The 15,519-nt window shown below is 31.8% G+C and overlaps 1 protein-coding gene across 2 annotated transcripts in view; it reads right to left on the bottom strand.

Moving 5' to 3' along the window:
- The window catches only part of LOC143251850 (WD repeat-containing protein 19-like), a 122,385-nt gene that overhangs the window by 12,065 nt on the left and 94,801 nt on the right, over positions 1-15,519 (bottom strand). For both annotated transcript variants that reach the window (XM_076503125.1, XM_076503126.1), the window contains 4 exons: positions 11,591-11,737; positions 8,132-8,228; positions 1,060-1,184; positions 441-522 (listed from right to left, as the gene is read on the bottom strand). In XM_076503125.1, coding sequence (XP_076359240.1) covers positions 441-522; positions 1,060-1,184; positions 8,132-8,228; positions 11,591-11,737 — 451 coding nt within the window. The remainder of the gene's footprint in view (positions 1-440; positions 523-1,059; positions 1,185-8,131; positions 8,229-11,590; positions 11,738-15,519) is intronic.

Genomic DNA, 15,519 nt, shown 5'->3' with positions numbered 1-15,519 from the left:
ACAACTTTACTGATTCATTCATACTAGATAACAGTTCAACAACACAACTTTACTGATTCATTCGTACCAGATAACAGTTCAACAACACAACTTGACTGATTCATTCATACCAGACAACAGTTCAACAACATAACTAATCCACACTCTTCTGGCAATCAATTAAATATTTAATATTTAATTTAAATATTTCATATATTATAGAAGGATCTTATTTATCTATAGTTTATATAAATCATTATTCAGCACAGTTCAAACAAAGTTTTTCAATTATAGGTTTGTATTTTAAACTCTATTCTAATAAGAAATTCTATTGAACCATCAAACAAACCGAATAACTAAAAGTCTTCACAATATTTGTTTGTAAGAACAGCTTTTCTCTGACAACATTACATGAAAACACATCATACATGTTTTATGTCTACTGGATGGTTTTAACTTACGAGAAGGGAACTTGCTGATGTTGTTGGCCACTCGTATCAGCATTCTCGCACCTTTCATGTGATCCCCACGTTTGACGTGTATCTAAGAGATTCTGGTTATTTACTTTCAGATCTAAACATTCCACACTAAGCTACAGCAAACATAAGCCTATTATTTAACACTTTGTAATTAGTTTAGTAAAAATAATTAGTATTTTACAGAAGAACAAAACATGTACATGGATACTGTGAGCATGTTTTTAAAATTACACTAAAATTAAACTGTTTTAGGGTTGGGCTCATGAGTGATGTTTTTTGTATTTGACTTCATGGTCAACAACAACTGAAGATAAGCTACTTAAGAATAATGCATTCCATTATGTTTAAAATGATCGATATTTTGAAGGATTAGTACTAAATATACTGATGTTCATTACCATAAACTAATTAACACAAGTGATAAACATGTTTGACTAAGTCAGAATCTATTCATATGAGCTTGCTTAATATGTTAAAGAGACCAATATTTCAAGGACTTGCAATTATTTCAAAAATTTAACACAGTGTATATAGGATATGAATTCTAAACAAATTAACAACTGAAGGCACTGTTAGTAAGGTGGTTAGTAATAACTTGTACCTTCACCAAAATGTAGCTGTGTAAGATGGTGAGATTAGTGTACATTTCTGTCGGAATCTTTATCTTCTGTCTCTTTAGCTCTTGGTACATGCTGAACAACACATCATGGGCATTTCTGTAGTTCCCTACAAGATATTATACACTGATGAAAAGAGTTATACAAACACCTTGCTGATGTCCCAGTATAAATGTTGGTTCAACCACAAATGAGTGTATGTATCATAAGATATATACTATCAACATCTTAATTTTACAAAATCAGGTGTAAGTGCAAATGTGTTAGCTATGAATTAACATCTCAAAATTAATTGTACCCTGTTAAACAGTACATCCTTTAACACTTAATTACAAACATAAGGTTTATTTACATTAGAGTAACTGTTCCTAATGTACAGGTGGAGAGGATTACTAGCATGTTTAAATATCATTATTACATGAACATTATACATAAAACATACATGTAAATAAGAGAATGCAGTGGCATAAAACTTAAAACAATCATCACTGTCCCTTTAACTAAATATAAATTAGTTCAAATGAATATATTACTTTTATTTAAAGGTGCTTCAAAAACATATTTGTTTTATTTACAAATGTTTTAAAAACTGTTATGATGTGTGTTTTATTTAGAGACATATCAAAAACCGTTATAGTGTCTGTTATATTTAGAGACATATCAAAAACCGTTATACTGTCTGTTTTATTTAGACATATCAAAACCCGTTATACTGTCTGTTTTATTTAGAGACATATCAAAAACTGTTATACTGTCTGTTTTATTTAAAGACTTATCAAAAACTGTAATACTGTCTGTTTTATTTAGAGACATATCAAAAACCGTTATACTGTCTGTTATATTTAGAGACATATCAAAAACCGTTATACTGTCTGTTTTACTTAGACATATCAAAACCCGTTATACTGTCTGTTTTATTTAGAGACATATCAAAACCCGTTATACTGTCTGTTTTATTTAGAGACATATCAAAAACTGTTATACTGTCTGTTTTATTTAAAGACTTATCAAAAACTGTAATACTGTCTGTTTTATTTAGAGACATATTAAAAACCGTTAAACTGTTTGCTTTATTTAGAGACATATCAAAAACTGTTATACTGTCTGTTTTATTTAAAGACTTATCAAAAACTGTAATACTGTCTGTTTTATTTAGAGACATATCAAAAATCGTTATACTGTCTGTTTTATTTAGAGACATATCAAAAACTGTTATACTGTCTGTTATATTTAGAGACATATCAAAAACTGTTATACTGTCTGTTTTATTTAGAGACATATCAAAAACTGTTATACTGTCTATTTTATTTAGAGACATATCAAAACCTGTTATACTGTCTGTTTTATTTAGAGACATATCAAAAACTGTTATACTGTCTATTTTATTTAAAAACATATCAAAAACTGTTATACTGTCTGTTTTATTTAGAGACATATCAAAAACTGTTATACTGTCTATTTTATTTAGAGACATCAAAAACTGTTATACTGTCTGTTTTACTTAAAGACATATCAAAAACTGTTATACTGTCTGTTTTATTTAGAGACATATCAAAACCTGTTATACTGTCTGTTTTATTTATAGTTGTTTCAAAAACTGTTAAACTGTCTCTAGGTTGGTTGTTTGGTTAGGGGTTTTATGTCACAAAGTAACTAGACTATTTGTGCCAACATTCAGTAAAAAGTTAAAATTAAAGTAAAATTCTTAAAAGTAAATTAAGGTAAAACAAAACAAAGTTGAATATTTGAAATAAAAACATAAATAACATTAAATCAGATCTAGTCTTCAGTGGTAAGATAAAAACTACAGAAATACAAGTCATAAAGGACTTTCTGTAACGTAACTGTAATTATTATAACTCGTCAGGAAGACTAACAAGTAAGTACAAAAACCACCGTCAGTCACCTGAAGTTGACCTTTCCAGTCCTGGTGACGAGTTACGTAACATTACTGGCAGTGGTGATAGTGCCAGAGTTCATGTATGGAGCAGGCACAGTGGTGATGGTGCCAGAGGAAGACAGATTTAGCTGCAGTGTCAATGAGCTCGTTCCTGTGAATATCAACATAGCCTGGTATTCAGAAAACTGGATAAAAGTAAGTGTTAAAGAAAAATGGGCCAGTCGGTTTTGAATATCGGCGAAAACAGGGTGTGAAGCTATGTGAAGCAATTCTAGGGCCAGTATAGAAGTAAGTAAGTCAGTATAAATAGTGCAGTTGGAGTACTGCTTAGCTTCTATGTGATCCAGGAAAGAGAAATGGCATACAGTTCAGCAGTGAATACAGAAACTGAAGAGGGGATTCTGCACACAACCATCACACCACAACAAACCATAGCAGAGCGCCTCCATTTCTCTTTATATAGATGGTTCAGAAGACGTTCAGCAAATAGCAGACAGTATTTCCAATCAGGAGTGTCTGCTTTTCTCAGGTGACTTAAAGATAGGTCACATTTGGGGACTGTAATAAGCCATGGTGGGATAGGCTGACCAGTAGATACAGCAATGTTATCCAAGGAGAGACCCAATTCATCCAACTGTGCCTGGATACCAAGGTCAAAAGAAGTAATGGCAGATCTTCTGTTCTGAAAAAGCGTAGCCCACCGAGGAAGAAAAACACAACCCCTTGTGGGATGCTTTGGTAAGGAATGAAGTTTTGAAACATATAGTAAAGACAGTTGCAAACGACAGAGGTGCAAAGAAGGTTCATGAAACTCTATGTATAAGCTCTGAACTGGGGAGGTGCAGAAAGCCACAGTGCAGAGCAAAGGTCCTTGATGATGAATGGGGTCCTGCATCTTTAAGGACGAGGTCCTGGCAGAGCCATAGACCAGTGATCCAATAAGATCGAATGAGAGAACAATGTATCTTTTAGCATAGAACATTGATCTGTTCCCCAAGTGGTGGAGGAGATGACACAGAGGATGTTCAGTGCTCTTGTACATTTGACCTGTAGCTGCTTGATGTGTGGTATAAAGGTCAGCTTATGGTCAAAGATAAGCCCCAAGAACTTTCTCTTAGGGAAAATGGGTAGCACAACTTTACCAACACGGAGTTCAGAATCGGGATGAATACCCTGTTGGAGGCAAAAGTGCAAACAAATGGTTTTAGAGAGAGAAGGTAAAGCCATTTGCTGTGGTCTATTTTAGTAAACAATTGAGGGCAGCCTGTAGTTCCCTCTCAATATACCTCATGTTTGACAACTGACATGAGATGTGAAAGTCGTCGACATAGAGCCCAATTGCAACAGTAAGAGGGAGTTGTTTAGTGATGGCATTAATCTTTATATTGAAAAGAGTGACACTAAAAACACAGCCATGAGGTACTCCAAGTTCCTATAAAAAAGAATGGGAAAGTGTCGAACCCACACAAACTTGGAATTGCCTGTCCATTAAAAATTTTTTATAAAAATGGGCAAATACCCACGTAACCCATATAAATGGAGGTCTCGCAAAATGCCATACCTCCATGTTGTATCATAAGCCTCCTCAATGTCAAAGAATAGTGATACAAAATGTTGTCGTTTTAGAAAGGCTTCTCTGATGGATGTTTCCAGTTGAATCAGGTGGTTCATGGCGGAGTGCAGTAGCAGAACCTACAATGAATGGGCAAGAGGAGGTTGTTTCATTTGAGGAATCAAATAAGACGAGCATTAACCATCCTCTCTATGGGGTTACAGACAGCTCGTCAAAGCAATTGGATGGTAGTTTGAAGGAATCTTGGGATCCTTCCCAGACTAGGAGAAAGGTTGGACAATAGCCTGGTGCCAGGCATCAGGAAAAACATTCTCCTGCCAGATCCAGTTAAAAACAATCAGAAGAATAGTAAAAGAAGAAGGAGATAGATGACACAGAATTTCATAGTGTACATTACTAGGTCTGACCAATGTATTGCCAGACTGATGAAAGGCCAGTTTGAGTTCCACCAGTGTAAGAGGACAATTATAGTCACAGAGACTATCAGCTCGAAAAGAAAGTAGTAATTGCTCTGCCCAAGTTTTGATGGCTGAAAAGATGGAGGATGAAGCAGAAGTGCTAGATACCTGGCAAAAGCTTTCACCTAGAGTATTGGAGATGCTCTGTGTATCAGCTAATTCTTGGCCATCAGAGTGCAAGATTGAGAGGGGCACAGAATTATATTGCCCACTGACCTTTTGAATCTTGTCCTACATGACTTTGGAATTGGTGGTAGAAGATATGTTTGTTGTGAACTTAATCCAAGAGTCCTTCTGGCTTTGACGTATTACCCACTAAGCATGTGCAGGCATGCTGGAAAATGATGTGGTGCGAGAGTGTAGGATACCTATAAAAGGTACCCCAGGCTCATTTTTGAGTCTTTCGTGCCATGTGACAGGCAGGATTCCACCACGGATGAGGATATCATGAAAAAATGTGTCCAGGTTTTAGGAATACACTGAGCAGCTGCCTGTATAACACAATCAGTTGCTGCTGCCACACAGTCATCTATTGATGGCTTACAGATGATGGCAGGATCAAGTTCTGCAAGAGCAGTGAAAGAGGGCTAGTTTGCTTGATCCAGCTTCCACAGGTCACACGGGTCAGGTGGCACTGACCATGGCCAGTCTCTCTCAAAAGTATAGGAAAATGATCACTGCCTCATGGATTATTGTCAGCTCTCTATGAAAAGTGTGAGAATAATGAAGTAAATAATCAATAGCAGTAAAGGACTGACTAGATGCATGAAAATAAGTAGAAGAACCAGTGTTGAAAAGAGAAAGGTTGTGATCAGAGAGCATATGCTCTACGGAGCAATCCCACCCATCAATATCAGCACTTCCCCAGAGAGGATGATGTCCATTAAAGTCCCCCAGGATTAAAAATGGAGACAGCAACTGTTCAATGAGAACATCAAAGTCTGATTGATCATAGGTCTCTCCAGACAATAGGTAGAGAGAACAAACAGTGATGGTATGACCCAAGGAAAGACAGATGGCTATGGCCTCCAAGGGTGTGTTGAGTTGCAAAGAAAGGGTGGGTACATGCTGATCAACCAACAGTGCCACCCCTCCATGCACTTGTTCATCACACAGCCTGTCATTTCTGTATAAAGAAAACTGCTAAAAGGTGACTGTATTGGCAGGTTTCAGAAATGTTTCCTGTAAGGAAAGACAAACAGGATAGTGGGAAGCAATCAGTGTTTTGATGACATCCAGATTAGAACGTAAACCTCAACAGTTCCATTGTATCAAGGTGGCCATTTTTATTTACATGTAGGCGAAATGGGTGGAGAACCCTTCTGTTTACAACCACGTCTTTTTTCCTTACTGTCCTTATTTGAGGGAGGTCTACTGACCTCCATGGATCCTACCCTGTGTTGATTGGGCAGGTCTTTGTTGTTGAAAGGAGATTCCAGTGACTGAGGACGTGAATGAATGATTGTTTTGCATCTTGGGGTGGGAGAAGAAAATGTGTCTGAGGAAATACCTGTACCTGGAACCAAAGGAAGTGGATCTTTGGGTTTGTTGGAATGTATGTAAGCGACAGAGAAGGGTGTTGAAGTTCATTCATGGAGGTTAAAAGACTGTTCATTTGTTATGAGAAAGATTCTTTTGGAGGCACAGAGATATCTGTCTGCACTTCCACTGTAGTAGTGGAATGAAGTGCAGCAGCATACATCCGAGATGAAGTGGTGGACAGCAACTTTTGAGTCTCAGGATAAGTAATGTTATGAATTGTTTTCAAACACTGGACCTCTTTTACTTCCAAACATTTAGGGCAAGAACGAAAGTAGGATGGGTGAGAGCCATTGCAACTGCCGTAATGAGAGTCAATTTCACACTCATAGGCATCATGGTCCTTGCAACTGAAATGAGCACATGTCAAGGAACCACAACATGATGTCTTTGAGTGACCGAAACGCTAACACTGGAAACATCTGAAAGGGTTTGGAATGTATGGTTGTACCTCACAATGAAGATAATCTGTCTTGATGGTGGCAGGTGGACATGGTGATGTAAATGTCAGAATGAGAACATTGGTCGGTATCACAATTCCATCTTTGTGGGTGGAGATACACCTCACTGCAAAAACTCCTTGGGTGGAGAAACCAGGGAGAATCTCTGAATCAGGAATGTTCTTCAAATTCCTTTCAACAATAACTCCTCATGATGAATTCAAAGTAGCATGAGGCATAACCTCAATAGTATATCCCCAATCGCCTTTGAATGCAAGAGTAATTCATTATGTTGAGATGTGGATGTTTCCACCAATATGTCACCAGAGTGAAGCATCTTTACTGACTTTGGAGAGCCAGTAAGTCCTTCTAGTCCCTTCTGAATAAAAAAGGGAGACATTCTGTCCTAACGGTTTGTTTGAAAGAGAATGTAGTATACAAAAATGAGGTACAGGTGTTACAGATGTTGAAGATTGCTGCTCAGAATCTTCAAGATGTGGTCATTTACCTCTGGACAGTTTCTCACTATTTTATTTAAGTTTTTATTTGGGGGATCTATAATAAAGAAAGAATTTTTCTGTGCCCACTGACCACACCAATCATGGAGCCCTGTGAGGGGATGCACTACAATGCCAAACAAGGACACTGTAGTAACGCCAGAGTTTGGTGAGCACTATACCCAAACACCGACATCAGATGCAATGTCCACAATACCCATTGAGAACATCCAACACTGATACTTGTTTGACCCTAGCCCAAGTGGACCAGCCAATTGGCCCCTGGGGGCCACCCCAAAGTTTCCTGTGTATAGGAATCCAAGGCCAAAGTGGTGTGATAGGGTTGGACCCCTCAACTACTAGGATTCTCTCCTCCCCTTCATGGGCAACTACGCATGGCAAACATGTGGGTGGATGTTTAAATCTCAGAGGAAGTAAACTGAAAGAATATAACTTTCCATAGGAAGCCACCTCATCACATACAGAAATCCACACGGAGGGGTATAACTGCCTGTTTTATTTAGAGATGTTTCAAAAACTCCTTTACTATCTGTTATAATTGACAACTCTTAAATCAAGAGTTATTTATATATAAAAACACTAACATCAAATATATCCTATTTAACAAACCACAAGAGTCTTAACTCACCAGCATTCTGTTCTTCTCTAGCAATGACAGTGGCAGTTTTTGCAGCTTCCTTGAACTGTCGAAGAGCCATGTAGAGTCTGAATAGGTACTTAAAGTCCTAAAATATTTTAATTTAACATCTCATCAAAAACTAATTTGTGTAATCTTTTTATTCAGTTGTGAATTATGTACAAAAATACATTCAAAACAACTTAACATAGCTTAGGACATTCACATGACAATCAGGACACCCAATTCAATATATACTTTTGTACTTATAAAGACTAGAGTACTAGTGTAGTCTTTTTATTCAGTTGTGAATTATGTACATAAATACATTCAAGACAATTTAACATAACTTAGAACATTCACATGACTATCAGGACATCCAATTCAATATATACTTTTGTACTTATAAAGACTAGAGTACTAGTGTAGTCTTTTTATTCAGTTGTGGATTATCTACATAAATACATTCAAGACAATTTAACATAACTTAGAACATTCACATGACGATCAGGACATCCAATTCAATATATACTTGATGTTAGATTAAAAACAAAATCCCAACAGCATCTCTTCAAGTTCATTCAGCTTAGGAACATTAGGTTAGTTTTATATACATACATTAAGTTGATAATTAAAGCCACATCATTAAAGTACACATAAAAATAAATAAATACTGTAAAGAAAAGTAATAATAAATAAATAATATGGAAACACTAGCTTGAAGTTTAAACTATTGTTGTTAATAAATAATATGGAAACACTAGCTTGTTGTTTAAACTATTGTTGTTAATAAATAATATGGAAACACTAGCTTGAAGTTTACACTATTGTTGTTAATAAATAATATGGAAACACTAGCTTGAAGTTTAAACTATTGTTGTTAATAAATAATATGGAAACACTAGCTTGAAGTTTAAACTATTGTTGTTAATAAATAATATGGAAACACTAGCTTGTTGTTTAAACTATTGTTGTTAATAAATAATATGGAAACACTAGCTTGTTGTTTAAACTATTGTTGTTAATAAATAGTATGGAAACAGTAGCTTGTTGTTTAAACTATTGTTGTTAATAAATAGTATGGAAACACTAGCTTGTTGTTTAAACTATTGTTGTTAATAAATAATATGGACACACTAGCTTGTTGTTTAAACTATTGTTGTTAATAAATAATATGGAAACACTAGCTTGTTGTTTAAACTATTGTTGTTAATAAATAATATGGAAACACTAGCTTGTTGTTTAAACTATTGTTGTTAATAAATAATATGGAAACACTAGCTTGTTGTTTAAACTATTGTTGTTAATAAATAATATGGAAACACTAGCTTGTTGTTTAAACTATTGTTGTTAATAAATAATATGGAAACACTAGCTTGTTGTTTAAACTATTGTTGTTAATAAATAATATGGAAACACTAGCTTGTTGTTTAAACTATTGTTGTTAATAAATAATATGGAAACACTAGCTTGTTGTTTAAACTATTGTTGTTAATAAATAATATGGAAACACTAGCTTGTTGTTTAAACTATTGTTGTTAATAAATAATATGGAAACACTAGCTTGTTGTTTAAACTATTGTTGTTAATAAATAATATGGAAACACTAGCTTGTTGTTTAAACTATTGTTGTTAATAAATAATATGGAAACAGTAGCTTGTTGTTTAAACTATTGTTGTTAATAAATAATATGGAAACACTAGCTTGTTGTTTAAACTATTGTTGTTAATAAATAATATGGAAACACTAGCTTGTTGTTTAAACTATTGTTGTTAATAAATAATATGGAAACACTAGCTTGTTGTTTAAACTATTGTTGTTAATAAATAATATGGAAACACTAGCTTGTTGTTTAAACTATTGTTGTAATAATAATATATATAACTAGCTTGTTGTTTAAACTATTGTTGTTAATAAATAATATGGAAACACTAGCTTGTTGTTTAAACTATTGTTGTTAATAAATAATATGGAAACACTAGCTTGTTGTTTAAACTATTGTTGTTAATAAATAATATGGAAACACTAGCTTGTTGTTTAAACTATTGTTGTTAATAAATAATATGGAAACACTAGCTTGTTGTTTAAACTATTGTTGTTAATAAATAATATGGAAACACTAGCTTGTTGTTTAAACTATTGTTGTTAATAAATAATATGGAAACACTAGCTTGTTGTTTAAACTATTGTTGTTAATAAATAATATGGAAACACTAGCTTGTTGTTTAAACTATTGTTGTTAATAAATAATATGGAAACACTAGCTTGTTGTTTAAACTATTGTTGTTAATAAATAATATGGAAACACTAGCTTGTTGTTTAAACTATTGTTGTTAATAAATAATATGGAAACACTAGCTTGTTGTTTAAACTATTGTTGCTAATAAATAATATGGAAACACTAGCTTGTTGTTTAAACTATTGTTGTTAATAAATAATATGGAAACACTAGCTTGTTGTTTAAACTATTGTTGTTAATAAATAATATGGAAACACTAGCTTGTTGTTTAAACTATTGTTGTTAATAAATAATATGGAAACACTAGCTTGTTGTTTAAACTATTGTTGTTAATAAATAATATGAAAACACTAGCTTGTTGTTTAAACTATTGTTGTTAATAAATAATATGGAAACACTAGCTTGATGTTTAAACTATTGTTGTTAATAAATAATATGGAAACACTAGCTTGTTGTTTAAACTATTGTTGTTAATAAATAATATGGAAACACTAGCTTGTTGTTTAAACTATTGTTGTTAATAAATAATATGGAAACACTAGCTTGTTGTTTAAACTATTGTTGTTAATAAATAATATGGAAACACTAGCTTGTTGTTTAAACTATTGTTGTTAATAAATAATATGGAAACACTAGCTTGTTGTTTAAACTATTGTTGTTAATAAATAATATGGAAACACTAGCTTGTTGTTTAAACTATTGTTGTTAATAAATAATATGGAAACACTAGCTTGTTGTTTAAACTATTGTTGTTAATAAATAATATGGAAACACTAGCTTGTTGTTTAAACTATTGTTGTTAATAAATAATATGGAAACACTAGCTTGTTTAAACTTGTTTAAACTATTGTTGTTGTTTAGATGCTGGTTTGAAATGCTGGTTTGGAACAATGTATTCATGTTCTTATTTCTTCTCTATTGTGTGTTTTGACCAAAGAAAACTTATTTCAGTGAAAATAAAAAAAATATTTTCTTACTTTTACTTAAGCATGAATTAAAGTATTATTTTTGTATTGGTTTTTATAAATTGTTAAGCCCTATTTTACAGCTTTTACTTCGAACAAGTTTTTATAAGATTTTTATATAAAAAAATTAAGTTTTATCTAAGTTGAAGTCACAAAAACTAGCTTCAAAGACAAGTTGTATTTTGTTTCCAGTTTGTAGTGCATGAATGCATATCATTTCTACACATATTAACAAGGTAAGACTATGTAATTAAAACAAACGTTACTTTAGGAACTCCGTCTGTCTCTCCCATAAGGTACTCAATAACCTGACGAGTCACTTGTTCATCATTTGCTGCTCCAACGGCTTGAATAGCTATCTGAATGGCCTGACTGCTGTCACTTCCACTCACTTTGAGAAGATGTTTCACAGCCTAATGAGTGAAAGTTGTTTTACATAACAAACAGGTTTGAGACTTTAGGTAATATCTACTGTTATATTTTCAACCAGTTTTCCTTTCTAATTTACCACAACAACACTCTTCAAACATCAAGTACCTCTAATTACCTCTATACAAACACACATTCACAAAAACAGATTTTTGAAAGAAAAACAAAATACAATCTTGAAACTAGCATATAAGCTTTAAATAAAAAATATCCTAGGACTTGAAATTGGAAGAAAAGAATTTCAAATAATAAGTCTAAAGACCATATTAAAAATTATTAAATAAAAAATCATCTCCTCACAAACAGGAAATTATGTGCAATTTTGAAAGAAGCTGAAAAAGAAAACATTAAGAAAAGTGTAGTGTTTGTTAAAAGTCTCTCACTCCTGAGTCAGTCCAAGGGACTGACTTTATAACCATTTTGTGGTTGTTATGGTTTTGATTCAGTAAGTATATCTTCATGAAATTTTACAGATTATTAATATATATTACATGAATTTTTACACACAAATATCAGATTTCTTTCGTGTTTGGAATGCTAACTATGCAATATGCAAAGTAATTTTTATTTTAAGATTAAAAATACTTTTATGCATTAGGAAATTGTCAAATTTCACATGAATAATCTTTATAATCTCCATTTCAGAAAAAGTTTATAATTTATCTGTTATTTTCCTTAGTGTAACTCTGTGAGGGTTGATTTGACTGACCTCATAACCACCATAAAAAATTAAGAAATATTTTATATAAATTATGATTTTCTCATATTAGAATTACCATAACTTAATTATAACATGAAAACACATGTTTACACTAAATAACTTAAATCTCATAACTTTATACATTTATGTGTTTATTATTTTTATTGTATTGATTTTTGAGCCACTGCTGACTATCATTACAATGACGTAACACACGTGCACTCACATCACTGTACTCAAGAATGTAAAACTGGTCTTTACTTAAAGTGACCTGTCTTGGCTGCATTTTAGTAATATTTTGTGAAATACGTTCACACTTCAGTTATAACACATTTTATTTGCATTTAGATTATAGATATTTATCAATAAGTTATTAAAATTATTTTTCTTAAAACATATAACAGTAAATAAAGAAGTAAAGCAAACAATTATATCTCTTTTTTAGTTACAATCTTTGTACTTGTTTGCTGCTTGTCAAAGGTTCCTAAGCCTATTCAAATTTTGCATGTGAAGAATGTAAAAAAAAATAATTTTTTTTAGGTTTTATATATACATTTGAAATAACCTAATAATCATAAATTACTATACTGATACCACAGAATTACACTATAATTTATCAGAGCCGTATGTGGATCTACAGAAATATATTTCTCAGCATAATGAATCTAGCATGTAAAGAAATAAGTTCCCATGTAAATACTTTACACAAGCTGAGAAACCCAATAAGGGTTATTCTGAGAATTTCCAAAATTGGAAGAGCCAGGAAGGTCCACCTTGGTTGATTCAATAAATATATTATCTCAGACAATAGAAAAGATGGGAAATTGTCCACAACAGCAATTTGAGTATCTAATTTGTAAGAAACTATAGATCTTGTATTTTGACATTACAAACATCTAATCTGAACCAAAATAACATTCAACAAACCTTGTGACACACAAAGAAATTTATGTTTAGGATTGTTTTTAATATTTACTTATAACTTAAGAAATTAAACAATATATACTATAAAGATGTTAATTACAATTTACAAGGTGATACAAAGCTTACTGACAAACATCCAGTACTTCAAGAACATTTGAAATGGGAGTTTACAAATTCAATGATATGGTCTTTGACCTGTGAATACAGGAAGAACCATCTGGTTAGACTACACATATCAGCTTCATTATATGATCAGTCCTAAAGTTAAATATTCACAGGCTTGGCAGTAAGTCTATAGGTTTACAATGTTAAAAATTAGGTTTTAATACCTGTAGTGGTTAGAGCACAATGAAATGTGTAAATACGCTTAACAACAACAAGACCAAAACTTAGAATTAAATGTACACAACTGAAAGAGTATAGAAACATTTATAACACAAATATGAGGTTGTGAAGACTAAAGACACATTTATAACATGAATATGAGGTCGTAAAGACTAAAGACACATTTATAACACAAATATGAGGTTGTGAAGACTAAAGACACATTTATAACATGAATATGAGGTTGTGAAGACTAAAGACACATTTATAACATGAATATGAGGTTGTGAAGACTAGAGACAAAAATTATAACACAAATATGAGGTTGTAAAGACTAAATAAATATTTATAACACAAATATGAGGTTGTAAAGACTACAGAAATATTTATAACACAAATATGAGGTTTTATAGACTACAGAAATATTTATAACACAAATATGAGGTTTTATAGACTACAGAAATATTTATAACACAAATATGAGGTTTTAAAGACTACAGAAATATTTATAACACAAATATGAGGTTGTAAAGACTACAGAAATATTTATAACACAAATATGAGGTTTTATAGACTACAGAAATATTTATAACACAAATATGAGGTTTTATAGACTACAGAAATATTTATAACACAAATATGAGGTTGTAAAGACTACAGAAATATTTATAACACAAATATGAGGTTTTATAGACTACAGAAATATTTATAACACAAATATGAGGTTTTATAGACTACAGAAATATTTATAACACAAATATGAGGTTTTATAGACTACAGAAATATTTATAACACAAATATGAGGTTTTATAGACTACAGAAATATTTATAACACAAATATGAGGTTTTATAGACTACAGAAATATTTATAACACAAATATGAGGTTTTATAGACTACAGAAATATTTATAACACAAATATGAGGTTTTATAGACTACAGAAATATTTATAACACAAATATGAGGTTTTATAGACTACAGAAATATTTATAACATGAATATGATGTTGTTAAGACTACAGAAATATTTATAACACAAATATGAGGTTGTAAAGACTACAGAAATATTTATAACACAAATATGAGGTTTTATAGACTACAGAAATATTTATAACACAAATATGAGGTTTTATAGACTACAGAAATATTTATAACACAAATATGAGGTTTTAAAGACTACAGAAATATTTATAACACAAATATGAGGTTGTAAAGACTACAGAAATATTTATAACACAAATATGAGGTTTTATAGACTACAGAAATATTTATAACGTGAATATGATGTTGTTAAGACAACAGAAATATTTATAACACAAATATGAGGTTTTAAAGACTACAGAAATATTTATAACACAAATATGAGGTTGTAAAGACTACAGAAATATTTATAACACAAATATGAGGTTTTATAGACTACAGAAATATTTACAATGTGAATATGATGTTGTTAAGACTACAGAAATATTTATAACACAAATATGAGGTTGTAAAGACTAAAGACACATTTATAACACAAATATGAAGTTGTGAAGACTAAAGACACATTTATAACACAAATATGAGGTTGTAAAGACTAAATAAATGTTTATAACACAAATATGAGGTTGTAAAGACTACAGACATATTTATAACACAAATATGAGGTTTTATAGACTACAGAAATATTTATAACACAAATATGAGGTTGTAAAGACTACAGAAATATTTATAACACAAATATGAGGTTTTATAGACTACAGAAATATTTATAACACAAATATGAGATTTTATAGACTACAGAAATATTTATAACATGAATATGATGTTGTTGAGACTAC

This window comes from Tachypleus tridentatus, chromosome 6 (assembly GCF_004210375.1).
Source record: "Tachypleus tridentatus isolate NWPU-2018 chromosome 6, ASM421037v1, whole genome shotgun sequence".
Taxonomy (NCBI): Eukaryota; Metazoa; Arthropoda; class Merostomata; order Xiphosura; family Limulidae; genus Tachypleus; species Tachypleus tridentatus.
This window is presented reverse-complemented; position numbering and strand designations above follow the sequence as displayed.